Below are 25,997 nucleotides of genomic sequence, written 5' to 3' on the forward strand. Positions count from 1 at the left end.
CAATTCATGGGCAGTTATTTTGCGCCTTTTTTGCCCAACACACTTCTTGCGATCCTGTTGGCTATTTTCCATGAAATGCTTGATTGTTCGATGATCATGCTTCAAATATTTGGCAATTTCAAGACTGCTGCATCCCTCTGCAAGACATCTCACAATTTTGGACTTTTCAGAGCCCGTCAAATTTCTCTTCTGACCCATTTTGCCAAAGGAAAGGAAGTTGCTTATATAGGGTGTTGATGTCATTACACCACACCTCTCCTCATTATAGAGATGCACATCACCTGATTTACTTAACTGGTAGTTGGCTCTCAAGCCTATACAGCTTGGAGTAGGACAACATGTATAAAAAGTATCATGTGATCAAAATACTCATTTGCCTAATAATTCTGCACAAAGTGTATATTGCCTTTAAATTGAACAAATAAATTAGAGCCTACAGCTCTGCAGCACGTAGTTGCAGGACTTCTATTTGCCTCTGTATATGCGCTGTGCATACTGTAGCTCTACAGTTTGCATGATGGTCTTGTTATTTTCTGATTTGATTTGTCCAACACTACATTTGCTAGGCAATATTGCCAAATAGGTGTCTCATGGCAATAGAACGTATAAAAAGTGTCACAGTAGCTGGCTCAGAAATACCTTTACTACTGATATAATATGCACTTTCAGATAATTTCCTAATTGTGTGGTCCAGAGTAGGGATGAGCGGACCCGTGGATGTTCGTCCTCGCCGGTTTCAGACGAACTTTAGTTAATAGTTTGGTTCGTTACCTAAACTTGACCCAAACTTGACCCCAGATCTCGAACCCCATATAAGTCAAAGGGGACCCGAACTTTGGTGCTGTAAAATGGTCGTAGTAAGGGCTAGAGAGCTTCAAAAAGGATTAAAATGGAGATAAGAGCAAGACCCTTGCCCTGCAAGCATATGTGAATAGGGAATAAAAATTAAAAAAATGGCGTAGAGTCCCCATTTTTTGTTAACCAGCACTGGTAAAGCAGACAGATGCAGGCTACAGCCCTTAGCTGTATGCTTTACTGTGGCTGGTTATCAAAAATACAGGGGACCACATACATTTTTTTTATTTTTTTTTATTGTAAATAAAAATAGTTAAAAAAAACAGCGTGGGATAACCCCTATTTTTTTATAACTAACAAATGAAAAGCAGAAAACAGGTGACTTTATTATCAGGTTGGGAATGCCCATACTTAATTAGTCATTCCCAGCCTAAAAACAGCCCACAGCTGCCCCAAAAGTGATGCATTCATTAGATGCGCCAATGCTGGCGCTTTGCCCAACTCTTCTGATTGCCCTGGTGCAGTGGAAATTGGGGTAATATTTTTGGGGTTGATGTCAGCTGTGATTTGACAGCTAGCATCAAACCCAGGGGTTAGTAATGGAGAGGTGTCTATTACCCCATTACTAACTTGGTAAGTGTAAAGAACAAGAAAAACAAACACATAGAGGAAAATTTAGTTTATTTGAATAAAGACTCACCCAAACTTTTGACATCAACCCCAAAAATATTACCCTGATTGCCAACTCACCAGGGAAATCGGAAAGAGACGGGCAAAGTTCTGCCAGAATTGGTACATCTAATGGATGTGGGACTTTAGAGGTGGCTGTGGGTTGCTATTTTTAGGCTGGAATGGGCCCTATATCTATGGGCCTTCCGAGCCTGTTAATACAAGCCCCTAGCTGTCTGCTTTACCTTTCGCTGGTTATCTAAAATAGGGGGGACCCCATGCTGTTTTTTAATGATTTATTTATATATAAATAAATATTTTTAAAAAATTGCATAGGGTCCCCTCTATTTTTTATATCCAGCCAAGATAAAGTAGACAGCAGAGGGCTATCTGTTTTACCTGCGCTGGTTATAAAAAAAAGAGAGGGACCCTACTCCGTTTTTTTTTATTTATTCCCTATCCACATTTGCATTGCAGGGCAATTGTCCAGCTTTTGCAGCCCCCTAGCAAGTACTGCAACCATTCTACAGCACAGAATTTTGGTACCCACTGACTTATTTGGGGTTCGGGGTCTGGGTCAAGTTTGTATCAAGTCGGATAAAGTTTGTCTGACCCTTCAAACCCGAATATCCACAAGTCAGCTCATCCCAAGTCATGAGTTGAGAATTTAAATGCAGTTTGGTCCTGCAATGTTTTATTTTTGTTTAATCTTAAAAACATCCCAAAACTGCATTTGTCTGATTATTAGCAGAATGCCAATTGTTCATTATGTTCATATTTTGCTACAGTCTCCAGACTATGAACTGCGACAGTATGAGCCCGCAAAGTGGGTGAGTACTGAGATGATGACCGTGAAAGACTGGGACAGTGCTGTCAGTACTTGTTTCATGCGTCTTTTCAGCTATATTCAAGGAAACAATGAAAAGAGTGAGTATTGCAAAATGTTATTTTCTTATGGTAGTTTTCGAAGAACAGCTAGTACTTTCTCCAGTTTACCACAGAAGGCTCTAACTGTACACACAAAATTTTTACAATTTCTATTACTTGAGTAACCTCCAGTTTGCATTGCAAGTATTGCGGTGATGGATTACCATAGCAGACAGGGACATACTGAAGATTGCTTTTGTAGCCATACGTGGTAAACTATTGCAATATATAGTGGGTCTTTGGGTCTTTTTTGCTATGGGGTAAAAATTTACAGGCAGGTAGTTACAGTAGTAACTACCTGCCTGTTTCAGTTCAGAGTGGTTATGGACCATTCCAGATGAGGATTCTGCTGTTCCTTTTGATGGAACGTCACTGTCGATGTCATGTTAATTGACAGCCAGCTCTCTGCTGCCTACTTGCAGGGAGCCAGCACTCAATTTGCATGATATCGGCAGTGACGCCCAATTGACAGAACAGACTGGAAGAGAAAAGGTCAATCTGTTGATGTGAGGTCAAAGGAGTTCAGGAACAGATCGTTATAAGGTAGAAGAAGCAAGTAGTTAGTAACTACCTGCCGGTAAGGCGTTAGCACCATAGCAAAATCACAAACAATGTTCTGAATATCCCCTTTAATAGGAAATTTTCTAATGTGAGATTCCCTCTACTAACTGCTGTTTGATGATGTGTATGTCACTATAGGTTTGGTTTTTGTTCCTAGGATGTTTATGTGAGAAAACCAAAATAGTTTTTACCTTAAAATATTTGTTATAAAGCTTTGGCCAGACTCAAGGTGTTGGGCAAACTGCACCATTCCTCATGCTCATAGCTCCTATTATAGTATTCTGAGCAGGGGAGGGAGGTGGCTACTTGTTATCAAGGAGTAAGGTTCCTCATCTTTAATGATGAGCGTTCAAAAAAGTGCTCCGGTGCTCTTTATTCGAGACCAGCAGGTTGGACGCTCTGATGGGCTTGACTCAAGTAACGAGTATAAGGGAAGTCAATTATTGGGCAGTTCACCTCTCGACCCACATACAGCCAGCTACAGAGAGCAGCACAGGCTACCTCCAGCTCTTCCAGCTTTTGGCCCTCTCTTTTAGCAGCATGGCACAGGTGGGTATGATGCCATTAATATGATGCTTCAGTTCCCCTAATCCCTAATAGGATGCATGGCTAAACTGACTTGCAGCCTATATAAAAGTGTATGGTTGATATGGTAATTTACTTAACTGTATCAGCATCCTAAAGATCTGGCCAATTTTATCCATGCGACCCCTTCCTCCCCCCTGTCCCCACTTTGTGTACACCCCGCCTCTAAATTATCTTTTGCCAAATAAAATAGAGCCTTGGACCTAGAGCAAAAAGATAGGTCACCTCTAGTTTTTTGGAATCTATGTATTATTAGTAAATGTTGATTCTAAATTGAAATTGTCATTGTTAAAATATAACTGAATATTCACCATGTCAGTTTCTGCTATATGTCCTTACCACTCACCATGTTCTCGGCAGACGTAAAGGTTTCGATGACTGCACCAGTGACCACCTATATAGATCCAGGTACAGGACCATCTTGTGAATCCAAAATTACAGTTTCATTTTACATTCCCCTGGATCACCAAGATGACCCACCCAAGCCCTCCGAGAACAATGTATTTGTTACAGAAAGACCTCAAACAACAGTTTATGTCAAGTAAGATTTTGTTAGTCCTGTCATACACCAGCCTGTACAATATTATGCAGTGATTTACTTGTGACAGTATTTATTGAGCTGGTAATTTCTATGTTCTGTAATGTGAATCCTATTTGTGAAAACACGTGCATATTATACAGGGTCATTATAAAAGAGCTATATTTCAAAATAGTGAATGCAGAGGCGTATCTAGGGGGGGACTGGCCGGGCATCTGCCCCGGGCGCAGCTGTCAGGGGGGCGCTGTCAGGCTCACTGATGCAGCGCTCCGGGAGTCTTCCCAGTGGCTGTGTTTTACCACCCTCTGCAGTGGGAGTCGGCTATTCTCTGATTCAAGCAGTCAAGCTGACAGCCGGAGTCAGAGAAAGTGATGCATGCGTCTCCCTGTGATCATTTGCATGGCCAGCGGTAGCTTTGTGCGACCTGTACAGTGACATAGGGCACCGGACTACAGACATCACTGAGGGGGGGGATCTCCCCCTGCCTCTGGCTCCTGCACATCTCCTGTCAGATTGCAGTGTGATGGGGGAGGGGCCTGCACGGCAGTGCTGCATAGTCCCATGTGCTCAGCCTGTCACCCTCCCGTCCTGTGCCCTCAGGCCTGTGTGTTCAGCTCTAGCACCGCAGAGGAGATAGAAGAGGAGAATGAAACCAGCGCTGATTGGCCACACTTAACCCCTTAGTGTCCGGCTGCTGCCCACATCTTACAGAAGGAGGGCGCGTTAGTCAGGAAATTGTGCTGCACCTGAGCAACTAAGCAGCAGGTATTTATATCTGAGCCAAGTGTGTTTATGTCTAATATATATTACCAAATATCTAATCTATTAGTGACTTCAATGTCCAGTGTATGTGTGCTGTATATGTCCAGTGTGTGAGTGCTGTATAGAAGGTGTGAGTGCTGTATAGAAGGTGTGCTGTATAGAAGGTATGAGTGCTGTATAGAAGGTATGAGTGTTGTATAGAAGGTGTGAGTGCTGTATAAAAGGTGTGAGTGCTGTATAGAAGGTGTGAGTGCTGTATAGAAGGTGTGAGTGCTGTATAGAAGGTGTGAGTGCTGTATAGAAGGTGTGAGTGCTGTATAGAAGGTGTGAGTGCTGTATAGAAGGTGTGAGTGTGTGGCGCCCCTGACCTGGTCAGGCACCACTGAGTACTGCACCCATGCTGGGGACAGTACAATACAGGTAATCCAGAAGGCTGACAGGGGTGTGGAGCACAGGCGCATAGTGATCAGGTCTCACACATGTACCTTTGAGAGGACCCCTGGGGACCCCAGGAGGGGGCAAAGCCTATACCTCCACTGGAATAGTGGCAGGGGGTAAAAAGCCTCCATCTCCTCTCAAGGGGTGTGGTGGAGAGTCTGGTTGCTAGGTGGCGTAGGCAAGAACAGGAGAGGAGGAGCAGTGAGTCAGTTAGAAGAGAACTCCAGAGGGCTCAGTGAGGAGCAGACCTGTGGGGTTGATGCTGTCTAACAGCGCCCGCGCAGTGGCTACTGACGGGGGAGAACGGTCAACTAGGAGTGCTGCCTGAAAGCCAGCTTCAGCTAGAGAGTGCACGGAGTGGGAAGTAAGGAGACTGCTAGAGAGCACCAGGCCCAACCGGGCGGCAGATCCCGAAGCGAGGATAGATTCACCTTTCCCTGCTAAACCTGCCGGTGTGGGGCTCTTAAAGCCCACACCACAACACCACAAAAGCCGCAGCCACGTAACCGCAGTGAGGGCCCATAGGTCATAGGAGGCAAGAGGCTGGAGTGGCCTGGTCCAGGGAACAAGCACACGGCAAACAACAAGGGGAGAGAGGCTGCAGCATCTTCCCTGGGTGACCCCCATAGGGACTCAAAGTCGGGGTCACCCCAAACCACCAAGGGCTAAGGAAGGCGAGTCAGTAGTCACCCTCATAAAGTCAGCCTGAAGGATACCTGGTTCCTACCTGGTTCATCTCAGCTACGCCCGGGTCACTCACCCTGCCATCTAATGTGAGTAAAAACCCTGAAAGACATCCTGCCTGTGTGGTCATTCTGCGACTTGTGGTACTACACACCTACACAGGGCCCTGGGGCTTGCCTCACTCTCAGGAGGCTCCTACATCTAACTGCACACACCATCAGCCCCAGGCGACCCGCAACCTGCAGTGGCGGTCCCTACTGGCCGCAATACTGAGAGTGGCGTCACGATCAAAAACAGAAGATTTCCTACCTGTGACCAGATCCAGCTACGTGGAGTCCCTGAAGGTAATGCACCGACACAACACCTGTGGGGCTTCACAAGTGCTGTATAGAAGGTGTGTGTGCTGTATAAAATGTGTGAGTGCTGTATAGAAGGTGTGAGTGCTGTATACGGGGTGTCAGTGCTGTATACAGGGGTTTAGTGCTGTGTACAGAATGTGAGTGCTGTGCATGGCTTGTGTGAGTGCTATGTACGGCATGTGTGAATGCTGTATACCGGTTGTGAGTGCTGCATACAGGGTGAGTGCTGTATACAGCGTGTCACGTGTGTGAGGCTGTATACGATATGTGAGTGCTGCATGTGAGTGCTGTGTACAGGGTGTGAGTGCTGGGTACCGCATACAGTATGTCCAATGCATGTGTACTGTATATGGCCAGTGTGTGTCGTGTGCAGTATACAATATGACCAGTGTGTCAAGACTGTGTGCAGTATACGCCCATTGTGTGAGTACAATGTGCTTTATACTGCCAGTGTGTCAGAGTTGTGTGCGGTATATAGCCAGTGTGTCATGGCTGTGTACAGTATACGGCCAGTGTGTCATGGCTGTGTGCAGTATACAGACAGTGTATCATGGCTGTATGCTTTATATGGTCAGTGTATCATGGCTGTGTACAGTATACAGCCAGTGTATCATGGATGTGTGCAGTATATGGTCAGTGTATCATGGCTGTGTGCGGTATACGGTCAGTGTATCATGGCTGTGTGTAGTATACGGTCAATGTATCATGGCTGTGTGCAGTATACGGTCAGTGTGTCAAGGCTGTGTGCGTTATATGGTCAGTGTATCATGGCTGTGTGTAGTATACGGTCAGTGTGTCATGGCTGTGTGTAGTATTCAGTCAGTGTGTCATGGCTGTGTGTAGTATATGGTCAGTGTATAATAGCTGTGTGTAGTATACAGTCAGTGTGTCATGGCTGTGTGCGGTATATGGACAGTGTATTATGGCTGTGTTCGGTATATGGTCAGTGTATCATGGCTGTGTGCGGTATATGGCCACAGTGTGTCAAGGCTGTGTGCGGTATATGGCCAGTGTGTCTAATCGGCTGGGATTCGGCACCTGGCACTTTCGCCAATTGGCTATTTTTAAGGGAACCTGTCAGGTGCAATATGCACCCAGGACCACGAGCACTTCTGTGCATATTGCTCATCCCTGCCTGTTAGTCCCTGTATACACTAGAATAGATAAAGAGATCTATAGAAAAAGTATTTCTAAAGATCTTACACCGTATGCTAATGAGTGTGGGGACTAGTCCCAAGGGCGTTACTTCCCTTGCTAGTCAGCCCCATTATCTTGTTAATACGCCCCTTCGGGCCCCTGTGGGTGTGCTAACATGCTAATGAATACGCAGCATTAGAGGATGATCTCACTCACCTCTCCGCGGCTGTTGCCGCCTGACGCTGGATTTCGGCTCAGTGCGCATGATTCCGGAGTTTGCGTCATGTGCACTACTTCAGTTTGAAGCCAGGACGCGTACACCCGGCTTCATAGTGCGCATGATTGAAACTCCGGGGTCATGCGCACTGAGCCGAAATCCAGCATCAGGTGGAGATGGCAACATCGCATACGATAAAACATCTTTAGAAATACTTTTTCTAAAGATCTCTTTATCTATGCTAGTGTATACAGGGACAGTTAGGCACGGATTAGCAATATGCACCCAGAACTGCTCGTGGTTCTCACTGAATATTGCACCTGATAGGTTCCCTTTAAATATCGATGACAGCAGCAGACGGCTGGCTCAATTCCAGATCTGCTCTGTCTTCTGATAGTGGCCGCGGCCAGGTACTGTGCATCTGTTCCCATGCTAATCAATGAGGCGGATGTGCAGTACTTGGCATAATTGTGCTCACATGACCCTCCACTCTTGCCACTGGCATGGGAGAATGCTAAAAGTGTGCAGAGCATGAATTGTGAGAATTCAGAAGCCTGCAGTCACCTAGAGTGACTGCAGACTTTCTTCATAAAATATTAAAATTAAGCTTTGTAGCCCAATGTTAACAACGTATAATATACTCACTGTCAGGATTCAGCTCCGCTCGCTGTTTCCAGCAGTCATCACATTGCTGCACCACTCATATGCAAGTCTCATATTTAGTCATGTGACAATTAGCGTCTCTTTCTACTTCTGTTTTTCAGTGACGATTAAGAGAGTTAGGCTGAAGCCACATGGGGGTTACCGCGAGTCCTTGCATGACACCCGGCTCAGCACAGCGGGAGCTGAGGGTCATACGATTGTGGTCCGATCGTGCAATCAGAGCACAGCTGCAGTGGGGAGGGCCGGCACTGCGGAGGGGAGGGCCGGAATTTTTACCCCTCACTCCTCTATTGCCGGCTGATGCGAGAATCGCACAGCAGTCGCGTTACACTGGTGTACTGCAAGTGCAGTGCGATGTTTCTCTCGCCCCATAGACTTGTATGGGTGCGAGTGAAACAGGCTCGCATTACACTCACAGCATGCTGCGACTGTTTCTTCGGTCTGATTAGGGCTGAGAAAACAATTGCTTGTACACAATTGCACATAGAGTAATATTGGTCCAAGTAGAAGGTGATTTTATTGCATTCCACTCTCTCCATTTTTTTTTTCTCCCTTTGTATACTAGGCCTTAGGAAGAGCAGCTCATCTGCACATGACTAAATGTGCAAATCATATATGAACACGACGACTACCAAAACCGCTGGGCGCGGGGGGTGTTGGGGGGGGTGCCAAACAGGATTCTTGCCCCGGGTGCCAGAAAGCCTAGATACACCTCTGGTGAATGGCACATGATAATGAACATAAACTCTACAAGTTTAGCACATAATGCTTCCAGATGTTCTATGTGTCCTCCTTTTTTTGTCACACGACACACATCTATGCAATAATACAATTTGATGCAAACACCGTGCACATGTCCCCATTGATGGTCATTAGAGCAGCGGGATTGTGGTCCCGTCACCAATCCTATATTGCTGGCTTAGGCAGCACATAACAATGTCTTTGAATAACCCTCAAAGGAAGAAGTCACACACTGGTAGATGGGTAAACCTGGGGGCCATCTGAAGAGTTCCAAGTCAGCACATCACTGGACACTAGCTGGGAAGCAAATTTGTCAACTTCCAATGCTGTCTGAAAAGGTGCACAGAATTCGTATTAAATGCCGTGGTCTGCTGGCCGTAAATATTGCAACAGCTGTATGTGATACAGTTTCTGGCGCAGTCACCGTTCCATAATCTTCCATACAGTCGGCTGAGGAATGACAAGTTCACAACTTGCGCAACTTGTGATTTCTGTGGGCTACATGCAAAGGCTCTCGAACCCTCTCCAGTGCTCACCTGTAACACTCAGTTGTCCGAGCTTTTACATTTACACGAGCATCCTGTGTCCTTAAATTGTCGATACCACTGCAGAATGCTCTGTTGACCAGGTGCTGTCTTCTGAACGCTCGCTGCATGGTAACAATTGATTTACACTTCTCATACTCTAAAACATAAAACGCTTTTTCTTGCATAGTCGCTATTTTGGAATCTGATAACCCCCTGCCATCTGGTAAGTCACAAGCGAGTCTACACAAAACTCTTTCAATAGGTTGTTATTACAAATGGCTGAAATTTACATCTTTGCAGTAATATGATTGCAAAACCCAATGTATCTTTTCTAATCATCCTGTATATTCCATGTGCACAAATTCATACATGCCATGATAAGTTGATCATAGTGTGCACTGCGGCTCCAATTGATTGCTTACGTTTCAGACCTGTTTCTCTACAGTCATGACCAAATGTCTTGAGACTGACACAAATTTTGTTTTGCACAAAGTTTGCTGCTTCTGTGTTTTTAGGTCTTTCCTGTTACATCTCGTGGCTCTCCTGAGGCAAGGACTGAGGCAGTCTCCCATTCCTTGCCTGCCACGAGCACTCCTGCTCAGCAGTGCCGAAGGTCTGCCAGACTGCGCAGTGTGCAGGAGATACCTTCTCAGAGAGGCAGCAGAAGGGTGACACCTAGTGGTTCTCCTGTTACAAGGAGTGAAGCGGTCTCCCATTCCTGGCCTGCCGCAGACTCTCCTGCTCAGCGGCCCCGAAGGTCTGCGAGGCTGCGCAATGTGCAGAGGTTTACTGCTCAGGGAAGCAGTGAGATTCCCATTATCTCTGCACATTGTGAGACCGAGGATCCCGCCTCTATTTCCCAGAGGCAGGAGGGTGAGCATGTGCAATGCGTGGTGGGTCCTGATTCGCTCACTGACGTCACACGGCTTGATGACAAGGCTGGTGACGTGGTGAATCCTGACTGGCCAGGCTGGGACGTCGTGGACCCTGATTGGGTCAAGTCCATCATCTCCGCCTCGCGCCCGCCCTCGGGTGGAGCTGCACCTCCTTAAAAGCTCCCCCTGCCATCATGGCGGTGCGCGACCGTCCTTCTATGTTTGGATGTCTGGCAGCGTGCTGCCACGCCACTGCTCAGGCATTTCTGTCTCTTGTGGGCTTGGCCCTTGCTGCTCCGGCAGTACCTCGTTTGCAGGCCGTGTTCCTGCCTTGCTGCTCCGGCAGTACCCCCGTCAACAGGCCGTGTTCCTGTCCCAGGTGAGCTCCTCAAGTCTCCATTGGACTCACCTGGTTATTGAAAGCACACGTGCGTGGGCACCTCTGTGCTACCCTCGTGCCATATTCTCGTGACTTCCACTGGCACACGTGCGTGGGCACCTCTGTGCTTCCCCGTGCAACAGGTACACCGAGCCGTGAGATCTGTGCCATACAACCCTCAGGGGTTAGGGCAGATCGGTGTACATAGATCGTCTGTGACATTCCAGACGATCGCTAGCAGCAACCCGCTCACTCTTCACCCACCATAGCGGCGGTCCCTTACACCGCACAGTGGACCTTGACCGGCGGAAGCAGTCCATTTCCCATCTTGGCACGCTTCCCCGGGTCCCCCTCGTAACACTTTCCACCCAATGTTTCTCTGGTTACTAAACTACAGTTAGAAGCATTTCAGAAGTGTTTAATAACTTATGCTGAGAAGTATATCAAGTTTATGAAAAGACTCAATATTTATAGTGTTGACCTTTTATTTTTCAAGATTTCTGAAATTCACCCTGGCATACTGGATATCAGTTTCTTGGCAAAATCCTGACTGATGGCAATCTATTCTTGTCTAATCAGTGCATGGAGTTTATCACAATTACTGTGTTTTTATTTGTCCACCTGCTTTTTGAGGACCCAACACAGGTTCTCGATAGGTTTGAGATCTGGGGAGTTTCCTGGCCATTGACTCAAAATTTCAATGTATTTCCATCTTTTTATATTACACTGTTGTATTAGTGAATTATATAAAGGTTCAGCTAGTTCTAGAAGGTACTTTCATTTCTCTTCACATCCCAGGAAAATAAGTGAATGGTGCATGTCATTTTCAATAAAAGAGGTTCTGTAGCAGTTAGAACAATTAAACCATCTATTGAAAAAATGCTATTTGACATAAAGTTTCCCATGAAAGAGAATCCAGGTTGACACATAGAGGGAAAGAAAATTGGGGTTAAGGATCAAGTTCTGTGAAGGAGTATGTCGGCCGGGTGCTGCTCTCCTTCACCAACGAGTCTACGTGTGTGGACATGGCTTCGGTTAGGGTGCATGGCACTTACTTGCTGCTTCGGGCAAGTGCTCATCAGCCTTGCTGGCAGTCGTCGATGCCGTCGGATAGTAAGACACGCAACACCAGAGTTCACATGGCCAACCAGTCTTGTTAACTTTTATTATTCACACAATTATGGCAGACATGGCCCTCCTTTCTCTCTCTGTGGTGCACTATTCTTTGTTCTGTCGCCCGCTATTTCAGACCTCATCTTCAATACTCCGGGATTTGTGCCTCCTTCCCCTTAATATTGCACACTTTTGTCAGTTTCTGGGCTCCAGCAGCTTCACTAGCGGGATGACTATCTAAGCCCGCTGGAGTTAACTGTAGGCTTCAGACTTCCAGAGGTTACCTCGGGGTTCCCTGACTGGCTGTAGCAACGAGGACATGTTCTCTCACTTTGAACCCACTTTTCGACTGACTTTCCTCTGAAGCTCCCTCGTCTAGCCATCCACCCAGCCACTTTTCACTCCTCCCTTACGTTACCTTCACCCTATCTTACCTAATATCTCTTCTAAAACTTGCTCTCCCACCAGCTAACCTGACCGCTAGATGGCAGCATTTGGTAACCTTATAGGCAGTCCTAACTCTGCTACATCCGTAACTTATTATTCTCTAGAAAACACAAAACATGCATGATAATATTCAACAGTACATACATAACACATAGGACATTTACATCATGAGGCACTGCCCACCTTTTACGTATGGATGTTCAACTACGTGAGAATTCCAACATCCATGTATTAAAGTCTGAGTAAAGACCGTGATGTACAGACTGGTCATGGGTTTTCTAACCTAAACTTAGCATCATAGACAGATATGAGGCTATCAAGTTTGAGTTAGGAGACCTGTGGCCAGTCTGTGCATCTCGATCTATACTCAGACTTTGATACATGGACGTCAGAATGAGGCTTAAATGTTTTTTACCTGGATTTTACATTAATCTACTTTTGGAATAAGGATCTCTGTGAATTTTCTCTGCAGTACTGATGCAGCAAGGCACAATGCAACATGGTTGTGGCGGATATTCCAGTTTTGGTAACTAAACACATTAAAGAATTCTCATATTCTGACAGTTGATAGTACATAATTTTCAGGAGCATTACCCCTTACACTATGTATTGTGTTTATGTAGCATTACCCAGATAGATGAAAGATAAATTATTTCTTCTTTGCTTAGAATATTATCATAGCCACAAGATTAATTGTAATAAACCATAATTATCTAATTTTGTGTTTAAAGATCGTTTGGAGGATTTACTAATGGAGCAAAGAACCAAGAGCAAATCTTGCAGCTATCAGAATGCCTAAAACGAGATGGAAAGCAGTTTGATAACAGCATCTACTACACGGCTGGATATGACAGTCCATTTAAGCTACTCAATCGACACAACGAGGTGTGGTTGATGGCAAAACAATGATGGACGACTCCGTGAAGTGCCATCGTGCATGTAGAATAGATTAAAATATGCTTAGATTTTAAGTAAACGGCTGTTAAAGGGATTCTGTAAGCATGATTTTACCCCCTCCAAACTATGTATATGCTCATGTAGCTCTTTCACAGGCAAGTTCAGTAATACCTTTACATAGTTAGCCTGTTCCTCAATCACTGAGAAATCAGTGTTTGAATTGATATGCAAATTAAGCTGTAGGACTATGGTAAATCTGAAGCCTCTGTCACTCCAGCTCTATTCCCCTTTTAGAGCTGCCTCCTCTCGCTTGAATGACAGCCTGTGTGCTGTGTTATTTCAGGCAAAGGAGCTGTCAGTCAAGCAGGAGGAGAGGAGGAGACGGCACTGAGTGGGGAATAGAGCTGGAGTGACACAGGCTTCAGTTCTACTATAGTTCTTCTGTCTCATTTGCATATTAATGCAAACGTTGATTTCTGAGTAATGGAGAAAAGGACTGGCCATGTAAGGGTATTGCTAGACTTGTCTGTGAAAGACCGATATTCACATCTAAATAGCTTGTGAGTTGAAATTCGGTTGATAAATTCTCTTTGATGTTTATGTGCCTTAATGATAATATTACATTTTCATGTGTTTTAAGAAATATCCAATAAGGGGTAGCAGGAATATGAATTATTTCTAATGGTCGTCAAATGAGTATGCTGCTGTTGGTAATTTCTAAGGTGCATTGACAATGTTGGTGGTATATGTAGTACCAACTAATGACCACAACCAACAAAATGACTAATTGGGAAATCAGAGACCTCCAAGACTTTGTTATTATACCAATGGCCCCCACGGGTGAAGGCTTTGCCGAAATGTGCTCTGGGACTGGACACATACTGATTGGGTATACAGCAAGAATGGGAAGATTACTTTGATTGCCCATGTGGCCATTGAGATATCTTTCTCATATTTTCTTGCACCTTCATTAGCTATGTAATTATTTTGTATACTTTCATAATGGACACGTTAATTTATTTATGGTCATTGTTACATTTGCACTTAAAGATATTAGCTAGTACTTTGCATAACATGTACTATTGCTTAAAAGGATCATTTGCTTTCAACTATCTTTAGACCATAGGCTCAGTAAACTGAGCTTTACTTACCTTCCCAGATCCAGTACTGTCTCCATCAGCTGAAAAGAGGACAACCATTTTAAAGTGGTTCTCCTTTCAATCAACCCTTAAATGGAATGCATAACGTAAAGCATACACTGTTGCACTCACATAGCCAGTGTCTGATTCATGCTGCCCGTTGTTCAGAGAGCATCGATCTGATGACAAATTCTGTTTAATCTTTTTAATAAATTTTGATATATTTTGAACTAGCTGAATACTGGGTGTACAAGTACTGACTACAGCCACTAAACAACATGCAAGCCGATCGGTGGTCATTTACTGGCCTGTTTAGGTGGCCTGAAAAAAATCAAGAGCTGTCTTGTCACTGTAAATGACTACACACTTCTTACTATAAAGGGAAAAGCTGTATACACATAAGGAGATGCAAAACCAATATAATACAAAAGTCTTGGGGCAAAAATTGAGTTTGGCACCCCTTCTATGCACAGCTTAAAGGGACTCTGTCAGCACAGAGTGACTGACTAAACCAAGTACAGGTGCTCGGTACATCATGGAGGCCAAACATTTACTTACAACTTCCCACCTGCTTGTTTTCCATCTACCTCTGCCCTTCTCTGGCTCTATTAAGCCAGAGCTGTCAAAGAAGGGGATGGTGAAGATAGCGGGAAAAGAAGCAGATGGGAAGGTGCACTTAAAGGGAACCAACCAGCAGGATTTTCATATATAAAGTAAAGCCAGTGTTATACTGTCTCAAAGACGCTGAATGTAAGCATACCTTTTGTTCTGAGATTGGATGTTTTATCACAAAAATATTTGCAAGTAAAGTTATAGCAAAGAACTGCCAAGGGGAATAAAGTTAATTTCCTCCCAGCAGTGGGGTTTGATTTGCAGGTGCTGGGCAGGTTCCAAACACTACTGACCTGCAGATTTACCCCATATCTGCATGTTAATAGCGTTGTTTTCAGGTGAAAGGTTCCCCTAAACCTATTGTTACGGGTTGTTGCAGGTTAATTGCATTACAAAGCTGTCCGGCCACCGCATTGAATGCATGGTTACCAGGAAAAAATGAACTTTGTTCCTCTCAGAAGCCACTGGCTTTCAGTCATAAAGTTGTGCCAGGAGCAGCTTCAGTCACAGGTGATAACATTGTGAGCTCTGCACAGATGCACTGCAGAGTGAAATGTCAATCAAAGTGCCTGGGCGTACTTACAGCTGTTGCTCACTGTGTACTGAGTAATGACTATAGCCAGTGTATTGAGGTACATTTGAAAGCTGGGAGCTGGCATTTTATATGTTCTCTAAACCTACTGTTAGTTTAATCCCACTCCCAGGGATGCCATCTCCCAATAGACACCTTGGAACTCCCACAATAGGTGACCTGATGGCACCTCCCGCTGATTGCACCCAGGGCAAAGGCCTCTCCCCTCATCCTCTAGTTTCAAACAAATAACCAAAGTCAAGACTTAAACAGGTAAATAAATCTAAAGACAAAAAATCATTGCACTAGCACCAAAATACAGCTGAGGTCCAACCAGAGGTGAAGCTAGGGGTTCAGCTCAGAGGGGGCGAAACTTCTGAATGGGCCACTAACCAGGTAACCATGTTTACAACTATGGTGTCGCAGCCTAATAGCTTGTGTAGACAACCGTAATTTTGGTCCAAATGCGATCCAACAAAATATTGGATCGCACTCGGACCAACGTTATCCAATGAGGCAGTGCACATGTTCGGTGTTGTCCTTGGACCAAGTGGTCTGAGAAAAAATAATTGCACTATGCATGCGCAGACTGGTATGATTCAGTGTGGCGGCAGGGCCGTAGTTGGTGTTCATGCTGTTCTAAGCACTTAAATTACCGTAATCACGTACGATACCAATAAGTCAGACTAAAGCCTCATGTAGATGTGGCTAGAAGTATGCCAATCGCACTCTCGTGGTCACATGACGGTCGCTCTCACCACCAGCTCTGGTGGAAAACCCTGACAGTGCACTGTGCGCATGCTATGAGGATTCACAAGTCTGCAGTCACAGGCCATTAACCAGCTGGTGATCGGCTTCATATAACCAAACAATTCACTATCATTTAAAGGGAATCTGTCACCAGGTTTTTGCCCTTTTATCTGAGAGCAGCATCTCTAATGTGTCTGTGTGTGCATTTATGATGTGTATCTATGTATGTCAGTGTGTCTGACTGTGTATAGATTTATGTCTGTGTGACGCCCTGGACCCCAGGGGACACAGAACACCTTCACACACATACACACCCCCTCCCCTAGTAGGAAACATCCGTCAAACAAAAACCCTTGTTGCCTCCTCCAGGGTCTGATGTCCACACCAGGTAGGGTGGAGCCAGGCGGTTGGCCCCACCCACCGAGGAGTTCATAGGCCTGGAGGTGGGAAAAACAGTTAGAGTTTGGAGTTCAAGTGCAGAGGAGTTGGAGGTTGAAGTGGAGAGACTGTGAGTGTCTGGGTCGGAGCCCAGGCACCGTCAGCAAGGTCGGCAGATGGTGGTGGCCGTCTGCAGGAGTTAGTGGATGTCCGCGGAACCGTAGGACCGGGGTCGGGTGGTGGCCTGCCGGTACCGAACCGGGGAACAGAGGGAAGCTAAGCACCAAGGCAGGGTACTCAGACCCCGACTGGGCTCGGAAGCCGCCGTAACGGTCAAATTCGCTGATTGCGGTCTGGACCTCAGGGGTTCATTCCCACCCAAGTCCCGTCAGAAGGCAAGAGCCCAACCTGTCCGGATAAGAGCCACCGCCAATGGCCAGAGATCCAAGGGCCAGCACCTGCGGGCAAAACGGGCTCTCCCGACACGTACAAGCCGGGGAGCGGATCACCCGTGGGAATCCATAGGGGTCAAACACTTACACACAGGTGCAAGGAAAGACAGCCGCCACCAACCCGCCCGGGGAGAGTGAAGAAGCCGCAGCCGACTGTGGGCCCCGTCCATCCAGCCATTTGATTTACCAGAGACTCTGTCATTGACTATTTGAGTGAGTACACCAGTGCCATCCGGCACAGCGCTGCACCGCTGCCCCGCATCCGCGCTGCCTCCCCGCATCGGCACCTGCACCTATCCCCTACTCACTAAAACACCCCCCAACCGGGGCCCCGGGACCAACAGCCCCTACCCACGGAGGGGCCAACACCCCAGCTGCTCTCCGCCATCGCTCCTCGGAACCACCGTCACCAGCAGCGGTGGTGCCATCACCACAACCCCGTGGGTGGCGTCACAACCGACATCCCAGCACTAAACCTCCCCCCTTTTCACTCGTGGGCGAGGAGGCGTGCTCGAGCCCCCGGGTCCGGCCCCGTGCTCGAGCCACTGAGGAGCAGAAGCACCGGACCCGAGCGCCAGAGATTCCCCAGGCGAGCGGCGTTCCCCGAAAACCCCTCTCTGCCCACGACAACTTGGTGTCATGAACAGGATCCTACCCATCTAATTACCAGTAGAAGTGCGCCTTGTAGTCCCCGCCGGTGGTGTCCGGCCGAAAAATTTGAAATTCCGCCATCTTGGACGTGAAAAATTCCCGCTCGAACCGTCTTCCCCAAGCAGGGAAGGCGCGAAAGTGAAGCCCCGCCCCCTGAAGAAGGAGGTGCCGGAGAGAACCAAGGGGGGTGAGAAAAAGATGTCCGCGCCTGACGGGGCTGTTGGAGGGGCGCCGGCCGTGGTCGCGGCGGCGCCCGGAGATGGTAATTTGGCAGCCCTTGCCCCAGCCACAGACACGTGGGGGGGCCGCGGGTCCGGCGGTCGCCCAGGTAATGCCGATCTCCCTGCCCTATGTGCCCGGTGCTACCTGGCTGCCGCAATACGATGGGAAGCCTGACGCTTTGCAGGCATTCCGGAAAAAGATTAGCCCGGTTCTTGACCTGTATGCCATGACCGGCAGACAGCGGGCGGCGGTAGTGCTAGGGCAGCTGACCGGCGCGGCTGAGCAGGAGACGGAGACCTGGACCGACGCGGACCGGGCCTCAGTGACTACTATCTTTGAGAAACTCCAGACCGCTTTCGAGACCCGCACGGAAGCTGAATTGCGGATGCAGTTTCACCAGTGCCGACAGTGACCTGCAGATAACATAAGAGACTGTGCCTTGCGCCTGCAGACTGCCCTCCGTACACTGAAACGAGTGGACACGATTAATGATGTGGACAGCAATAAGATGCTAGTGGAAAAATTCCTGCAGGGGCTGGGGTCCACGGAGGACCGCAAGCAGCTGCTGCTGTGGGCCCTGGAACATCCCGATCTGGACTTTACCGTATTGAAGGAGCGGGCCATCAAGGCCCTGCAGGCCCCAAACCCTGACACCCTGATGTAACCCCATGGCCAGCTGAAACCGCTCCGGTCTCGGTAGCACCTCCCCTCCTGGCTCTACCGGCCCCTGCAGCGCCCGGTGGACTGATGGAGGAGTTGGCCGCACAAGTCCGCCGCATGGATGGAGACCTCGCCCGGATCCTTGCCGCACTCCAGCTTCCGACGAGAGTCAAGCCCCTGGAGAAGATCCAGCTCGTTGACAGCCCGGAGGATGTCTCTTGGATGCAGCGGAGAAAGACCAACGACCAGCGGTATGGACCCCCTACCTGTTACAGGTGCGGCTAGCCTGGTCACTACTCCCGGCGACGCCCGTTAAACGAGCAACCCCTGGGGCCAATCCTCAGGAGTAGACCCTAACGGCCCTACTGATTGGCGAGACTGGTACGTTGGAGGCCGCCCTATCATCCCCCTGGCGGTGGACGGCGTCCTGACCATGGCCCTATTGGACACAGGATCACAGGTAACCACTATGCCATATACGTTGTACCAGCGGTATTGGGACGATGGTGAACTTGCCCCTCCTGATGACAGCCTGACCATTATTGCGGCCAATGGGCTCCCTATGACACACGTGGGCTTTAAAGAAGTGACCCTGACTGTGGGACGTAGTGAGTTAAAGCATCAAGGGATGATTGTGGTGCTGAATGAATCCAGTTACCGTAATCCAAAAGTAATTCTAGGGTCTAATGTAATTGAGCATTGTATGGGGGAAGTTATGAGTCTGTTGCAGCAGTTGTCTGCCACTGAAGGAGGATGCCGACAGAGGGCAGTACAGCGTGAGATTCGGGCCCTCCTGCATCGGCAGCAAGTGAATTTGACGGGTGGAGAGATTGGTGGAGTGCGGGTGATGGATGTGGCCCCTTTGGTGGTGCCACCCAGGAGCGAGATGATGATTTGGTGCAGGGCAGCAGTGGGACCCCAAGGGCGCGATTACCCAGCGAAGGTGGAACCCACGCCTTCAGAACACTGGCCCACAGTGATGGCGGCCAGAGGGGTAATTGACGTCCGTAAGGGAAGAGTGCCTGTGAGAATGCTGAATTGTGGGGAGGAAGAAGTTAGGCTTCCCTGTTACGCTACCATTGCCAAACTGCTTACCAAAGATCCCCACACCATTCACGAAGCCACCTCTCCTACCTCTGCATCCCCCACTCATAGCGGCACCCCCCCGAACAACGAGAGAAGTGGTGTCAGGAATTACATGTAGGCACTGAGGTTACACCCACGCATCACAAGGAGGGTGTATGTACAGGGTAGTACAGGAGTATGAGCAGGTTTTCAGCAAACACCCGCTAGACTTCGTGAGAATTAGAGTGGTGCAACATCATATCCCCACGGGCATACATCCACCCATCAAGGAAAGGTATAGGCCAATCCCACCGGCACACTATCAATGCGCTAAGGAGGAGGCAGGGGTCATCAGAGATAGTTGTAGTCCCTGGGCAGCCCCACTAGTACTGGTAAAAAAGAAGGATGGCACCATGAGAATGTGTGTGGATTACCGGAAGATCAATCAAATAACGCATAAAGATGCCTACCCTCTCCCCCGTATTGAAGAGTCGCTGGCTGCACTGAAAACTGCTAAATACTTCTCTACCCTCGACCTTACCAGCAGATACTGGCAGGTGACGGTTGCACCAGAAGATCGTGAGAAGACTGCATTTGCCACCCCTATGGGACTCTGCGAGTTCAACAGCATGCCGTTTGGGCTGTGCAATGCCCCTGGGACCTTCCAACGGCTTATGGAGTGCTGCCTGGGTTATCTTAATTTCGAAACTGTCTTACTGTATCTGGATGATGTGATTGTGTATTCCCAGACGTACGAGGCTCACTTAGAACACCTGGCAGAAGTGTTCACGTCCCTTGCTAAGTATGGGATGAAGCTGAAACCCTCCAAGTGCCATCTGCTGATGCCTAAGGTGCAGTACCTTGGACACGTGGTGAGTGCAGAAGGTGTCGCCCCCGATCCTGAGAAGATTACCGCTATCCAGGACTGGCCACGGCTGACCACAGTGAGGGAGGTGAAACAGTTCCTGGGTCTGGTGGGCTATTACCGCCGCTTCATCAAGGGGTACACCAAGATGGCTGCACCAATGCAAGACCTCCTCATGGGACAGACCGAGGGCCCCTGGACCCCCATTTGTGTGGGAAGAGAAGCATGAGGAGTCCTTTTGCCAGCTGAAGTCAGCCTTGACCGGGGAAGAAATCCTGGCGTATCCCGACTACAGCCTCCCGTTCATCCTTTACACCGATGCCAGCAATGTGGACCTGGGGGCAGTCTTGTCCCAGGTCCAGAACAGGAAGGAGAAAGTGATCGCCTACGCCAGCAGAAAACTCTGGCCCATGGAAAGAAACCCTGAGAATTACAGCTCCTTCAAGCTTGAATTCCTAGCCCTGGTGTGGGCAATCACCGAAAGGTATAGGCATTACCTCGCGGCGGCGAAATTCACTGCCTACACGGACAATAATCCGTTGACCCATCTGGATACGGCCAAGTTAGGCGCACTGGAACAGCGGTGGGTGGCTCGGCTGTCCAACTATGACTTCACTATCAAATACAGAGCCGGACGCAAGAACACCAACGCGGATGCGTTATCCTGAATCCCCCACCGGCCACCGGACGAAATAAGAATTATTCTTACCGTTAATTCGGTTTCTAGGACCTTCCACGACAGCATAGGAGGTTGTCTCTCCACGCCCTAATTGGGACAGGAAGCACAAGAGAGGTTAAAAGGACCCTCCCACCTCCCATAGCCAGTGTCTTACAAAGAACCCATAGCATATGAAAAGTACAAACACATCCAGGAATATCGAGAATAAGGGAGGGAATTACGTGCTGTCGTGGAAGGTCCTAGAAACCGAATTAACAGTAAGAATAATTCTTATTTCTCTAGTCCCTTCCACGACAGCATAGGAGGAATACCAACGAATTGATACCTAGGGGGGGACCACAGCCTGCAGGACCTTCCTGCCAAAAGCCAAATCCCTGTTGGAATCCAGATCCAAACGATAATGCTTCGTAAAAGTATGGAGGGAAGACCACGTAGCCGCCTTGCAGATCTGCTCAGGAGAAGCCCCTGCCCGTTCAGCCCAGGAGACAGAGGTAGCCCTGGTGGAGTGCGCCGTAAATCCGGTAGGCAGAGACAGATGCTGAGCGAGGTAGGCGTCTCTAATGGCCCGCACAATCCAGTTGGCGACGGTACTCTTAGCCACCTTCCTGCCCTTATTTCGACCAAAGGGCTGGATAAACAGGTTATGATCAAGACGCCAAGGTGCAGTAACATCCAGGTAGTGCAACACTGTCCGAGGAACGTCCAAAGAATGGAACACTTCCTCCCCCGGAGTCCTAGGATGCTGACAGAAGGAAGGCAGGATGATGGACTGAGAACGGTGAAAATCCGAAACCACTTTGGGAAGGAAGGGTCCAGCTGAAAGACAATGCTGTCATCTCTGACAGTCAGGTAAGGCTCCCGAATAGACAATGCTTGAAGTTCCCCGACTCTACGAGCAGACGTAATAGCCACGAGAAAGGCAGTCTTGTGAGAAAGAGAACGGATGTTACAGGAGGACAGCGGCTCAAAGGGCGACTGAGATAGTCCGGTAAGGACCACATTGAGATCCCAGCAAGGTGTCAGGACCCTCTGTCGCGGACAGAGCCTACTAGCAGACACAAAGAAACGGCGGATCCAGCGATGATCTGCCAGAGCCGTGTCAAAGACTGCACTGAGTGCCGAGACCTGTACTTTCAGGGTGCTGGGCCGAAGGCCTAGGTCCAATCCACTCTGGAGGAAGTCTAGAATCTGCGCAACGTTAGGCCGGAGCGGGTCAGGAGGCCGAGAACCACACCAGGAGGAAAATCTCATCCAGATTTTATTGTAAATACTATTAGTCACCGGTTTACGGTTCTTCTGTAGAGTAGCCATGACCTTGTCAGAAAGTCCCTGGGCCTTCAGTGCCCGGGCCTCAGAAGCCAGGCAGCCAATTTGAGTTTCTGGGGGTCCGGATGGAAAATCGGACCCTGAGACAGTAAACTGGGGTCTGAACCCAGGAGGACCGGTCCGTCGATCCCGAGAGTCAGGATCAGGCTGTACCAACTCCGCAGAGGCCACAGAGGAGCTACCAGGATAGTTGCGGCTCCGTCGTCTCTGATCTTCCTCAGGGTTCGTGCGAGAAGAGGAATTGGGGGGAAGGCGTAGGCGAGGCAAAAGGACCAATCGTGGCAGAAGGCGTCCACCCCCAACGCATTGTCCCGAGGGTTCAGGGAGAAAAATGTTGCGACCTTGCGATTTCCTGCCGAAGCAAAGAGGTCCACCTCTGGAGTACCCCACCTTGCCACCAGAGAGCAGAACACCGCTTGATCCAGACTCCATTCCCCAGGGTGAACATCCCGACGACTCAGGAAATCTGCCTGAAGGTTTAGGGAACCCTTTAGATGGACTGCAGAAAGGGATAGCAGGGACCGTTCTGCCCAGTGGAAGATCCAGGAGGACACAGACTTCAGGGCGCCCGATCGTGTACTGCCCTGATGGCGGAGATGTGCCACTGTGGTGACATTGTCTGAGTAGACCAGGACGTGAGTGTCCCGGACGAGATCCTGAGCCGCAAGGAGGGCTTCCCTGACTGCCCTGAGCTCCCGGTAGTTGGAGGATTGGGAGCTGACATAAGGACTCCAGACCCCCTGAAATGGGGAGTTTGCCACCATAGCACCCCATCCCCGCAGGCTGGCATCGGTTGTTAATGTAACCAGGGGCATCTGAGTCCAGGCAACTCCCACCTTCAGGTTGTTGGGACGCAGCCACCAGAGAAGGGATGAGGAGACGGTCCCCGAGAGGCGAAACCGTCTGTTCAGGGAGGACGGGAGTCTGTCCCAATGCGCCAGGATATGATCCTGTAGACACCGAGAGTGGGCCTGAGCCCACCTGACTGAGGGAATGCAGGGCGTCATAGAACCTAGAGCCGACATAGCCGCTCGAAGGGTCAGGCGAGCCTGACGGCGAAGCTGTGAGATTTTGGCTAGCAGGGCCAACCTGTGGCTCCCCGGGAGAAAGGATGCCTGTCTGTCGGAGTCCAGCAGCACTCCGAGAAACTGCAGAGTGGAGGAGGGGTGCAACTGTGATTTCTTGAGATTGGGGATCCATCCCAAGGAACCAAGAATGCCTAAAGACTTCTCCACATGGCTCCGGAGGGTCTGAGCGGAGGGAGCCACGAGAAGAAAGTCGTCCAAATATGGAACCAGACAGATACCCTGCAATCGTATGAAGGCGACCACCTCTGCCATGATCTTTGAAAAGATCCTTGAAGCCGAGGAGATCCTGAAGGGAAGTACATTGAATTGGAAATGAAGCACTTCCTCCCCGTGCAGAACCGCAAACTTGAGGTATTGCCTGTGACACGGATAGATGGGCACATGGAAGTAGGCGTCCTTCAGGTCTATTGAGGCCATCTGGTGGTGCAGACCTATCAGTGGGATAGCCGATTTCACCGACTCCATCTTGAAACGCCGGTACCTGACCTGCCGGTTGAGACGCCTTAGATTGATGATAATCCGGACGTCGCCAGATGGCTTTTTGAAAAGGAAGAGACGGGAGTAGTGGCCTATCCCTCCTTCCTGACTCGGGACTGTGGAAACGACCCCCGAGTGCATTAGCTCCTGAATCTTCGCGTACAGTAGGGCCTGGGAACCCTGCGACGCCAGATCCGTGACTCGGAGGCCCGGAAGAGGGGGGGAGATGAATTCTATTAAGAGACCCTCTGAGACGATCTTCAGGACCCATTGGCAGGAGGTGATGGACCGCCACTGGGGAAGAAACGCTGAGAGTCGTCCCCCCACCCGAGCCGAGTCACGGTTTGTCCTGCTGAGGACATTGTTGATGGGGAGGGATGAGTATGTTTCTCCCCCTACCCTTAGGATAGCTCCACCGGCCCGACTTCCCTTTCCCTCTGGGCTGGGAGGCCTGAGGCATCGAGGGACGAAAGGACCGCTTCCTGGGGGGTTTAGGATCTGGTAAGGCCTTATGATCATTCGCCTTGTCAAGAATATCATCCAGGGCAGGCCCAAACACCTAATCTGATCTGATCTGACAGGCCGTACCGCAGCTAGAGCATTCCAGGCCTATTTCTGTCGACCGCATGGATACCCAGAAAGGGTGCTCACGGATCGGGGTCCGGGCTTTGAAGCAGAAGTGTTCCAGGAGTTTTGCCAGTTGTATGGGTGCAAGAAAATCAGGACCACACCATACCATGCCCAAACCAATGGGATGTGTGAAAAGATGAATCACCTGGTCCTGGGTCTCCTCAAGACACTACCGTTGGAAGAACAAAACCTGTGGCCGAAGAAGTTGCCTGACCTGGTAGACATGTACAACAACATTCCCTGTGGTTCTACCAAGTGTACACCCGCGTACCTGATGACAGCCCGACCGGGCCGGCTGCCGGTGGACCTGGAAATGGGCCTGGACGCTCCAGAAGCTCTTCCCTCCACTGCAAACTGGGATACCAAGCGGCAGGCGCAGTACCGACGGATCCAGGAATATGTGGAAAAGAATCTGCGTCAGAGCCGAGAAAAGCAAGAGCAGCGCTTCAACAGATGGGCCTCAGCTGTTCCCTTTGAGCCTGGAGATGTAGTGCTGAAACGGAAGAGGAGAACCCACAAGCTTGATGATCAGTGGGAAAGAACCCCGTATGTCATACAGCCCACTGGATGGGAGAACGAGAAGACTTATCTGATTAGTCGCGACCAGGGGAGAACCACGGCTACGGTTTCCAGGGACCAACTGAAGAAATGTCCACTCCCCTTACGATTGTCAAATGATGCTCCAGTCCCCATACCGAACGGGGAAAACAAAGAGGTGATCCACACCTTAATGGGCGACTTCCCAGTAGACTGGCCTACGCAGAACGGCACGGTGATTATTCCAGTGATAATGTTCCCACAACCCGTAGAAGAAGTGGAAACGGAAATAACCGCCAGTGACCCGCTTGCACCAGTGCCCAGGGATGCACCTATACCAAGCCCCCGTAGGTCTCCACCTGCCATACGCGACAGACGGGAAGAGGAGCCAGTTGTCTCCTCTGTCCCAGTGCCCCCCAATGACGTCATTGGGCCCAGGAAGTCCACACGCCCCAACCTAGGTAGGCCCCCGCTTAGGTATAGGGAAACTGCCATCTAGGGGTGCCGTATGTTGATTGTGTATATATGTCGAATGAACAAGTAACTAATTAACCAGAAGCTCACCTGATTTGCAAAAGAAC

At 49.0% G+C, this 25,997-nt stretch overlaps 1 protein-coding gene across 1 annotated transcript; it reads left to right on the forward strand.

Annotated features, from left to right (window-relative positions):
- The first annotated feature begins 1,883 nt into the window (after positions 1-1,883).
- Positions 1,884-13,511, forward strand: HEBP2 (heme binding protein 2). The gene is made up of 3 exons (XM_075338246.1): positions 1,884-2,391; positions 3,898-4,078; positions 13,149-13,511. The coding sequence occupies exons 1-3, from the start codon at positions 2,136-2,138 to the stop codon at positions 13,324-13,326; spliced, it is 615 nt and encodes a 204-aa protein (XP_075194361.1). The 5' UTR covers positions 1,884-2,135; the 3' UTR covers positions 13,327-13,511.
- The last annotated feature ends 12,486 nt before the right edge of the window (positions 13,512-25,997 follow it).

The sequence above is a fragment of the Anomaloglossus baeobatrachus genome, chromosome 3 (genome assembly GCF_048569485.1).
Source record: "Anomaloglossus baeobatrachus isolate aAnoBae1 chromosome 3, aAnoBae1.hap1, whole genome shotgun sequence".
Lineage (NCBI taxonomy): Eukaryota > Metazoa > Chordata > Amphibia > Anura > Aromobatidae > Anomaloglossus > Anomaloglossus baeobatrachus.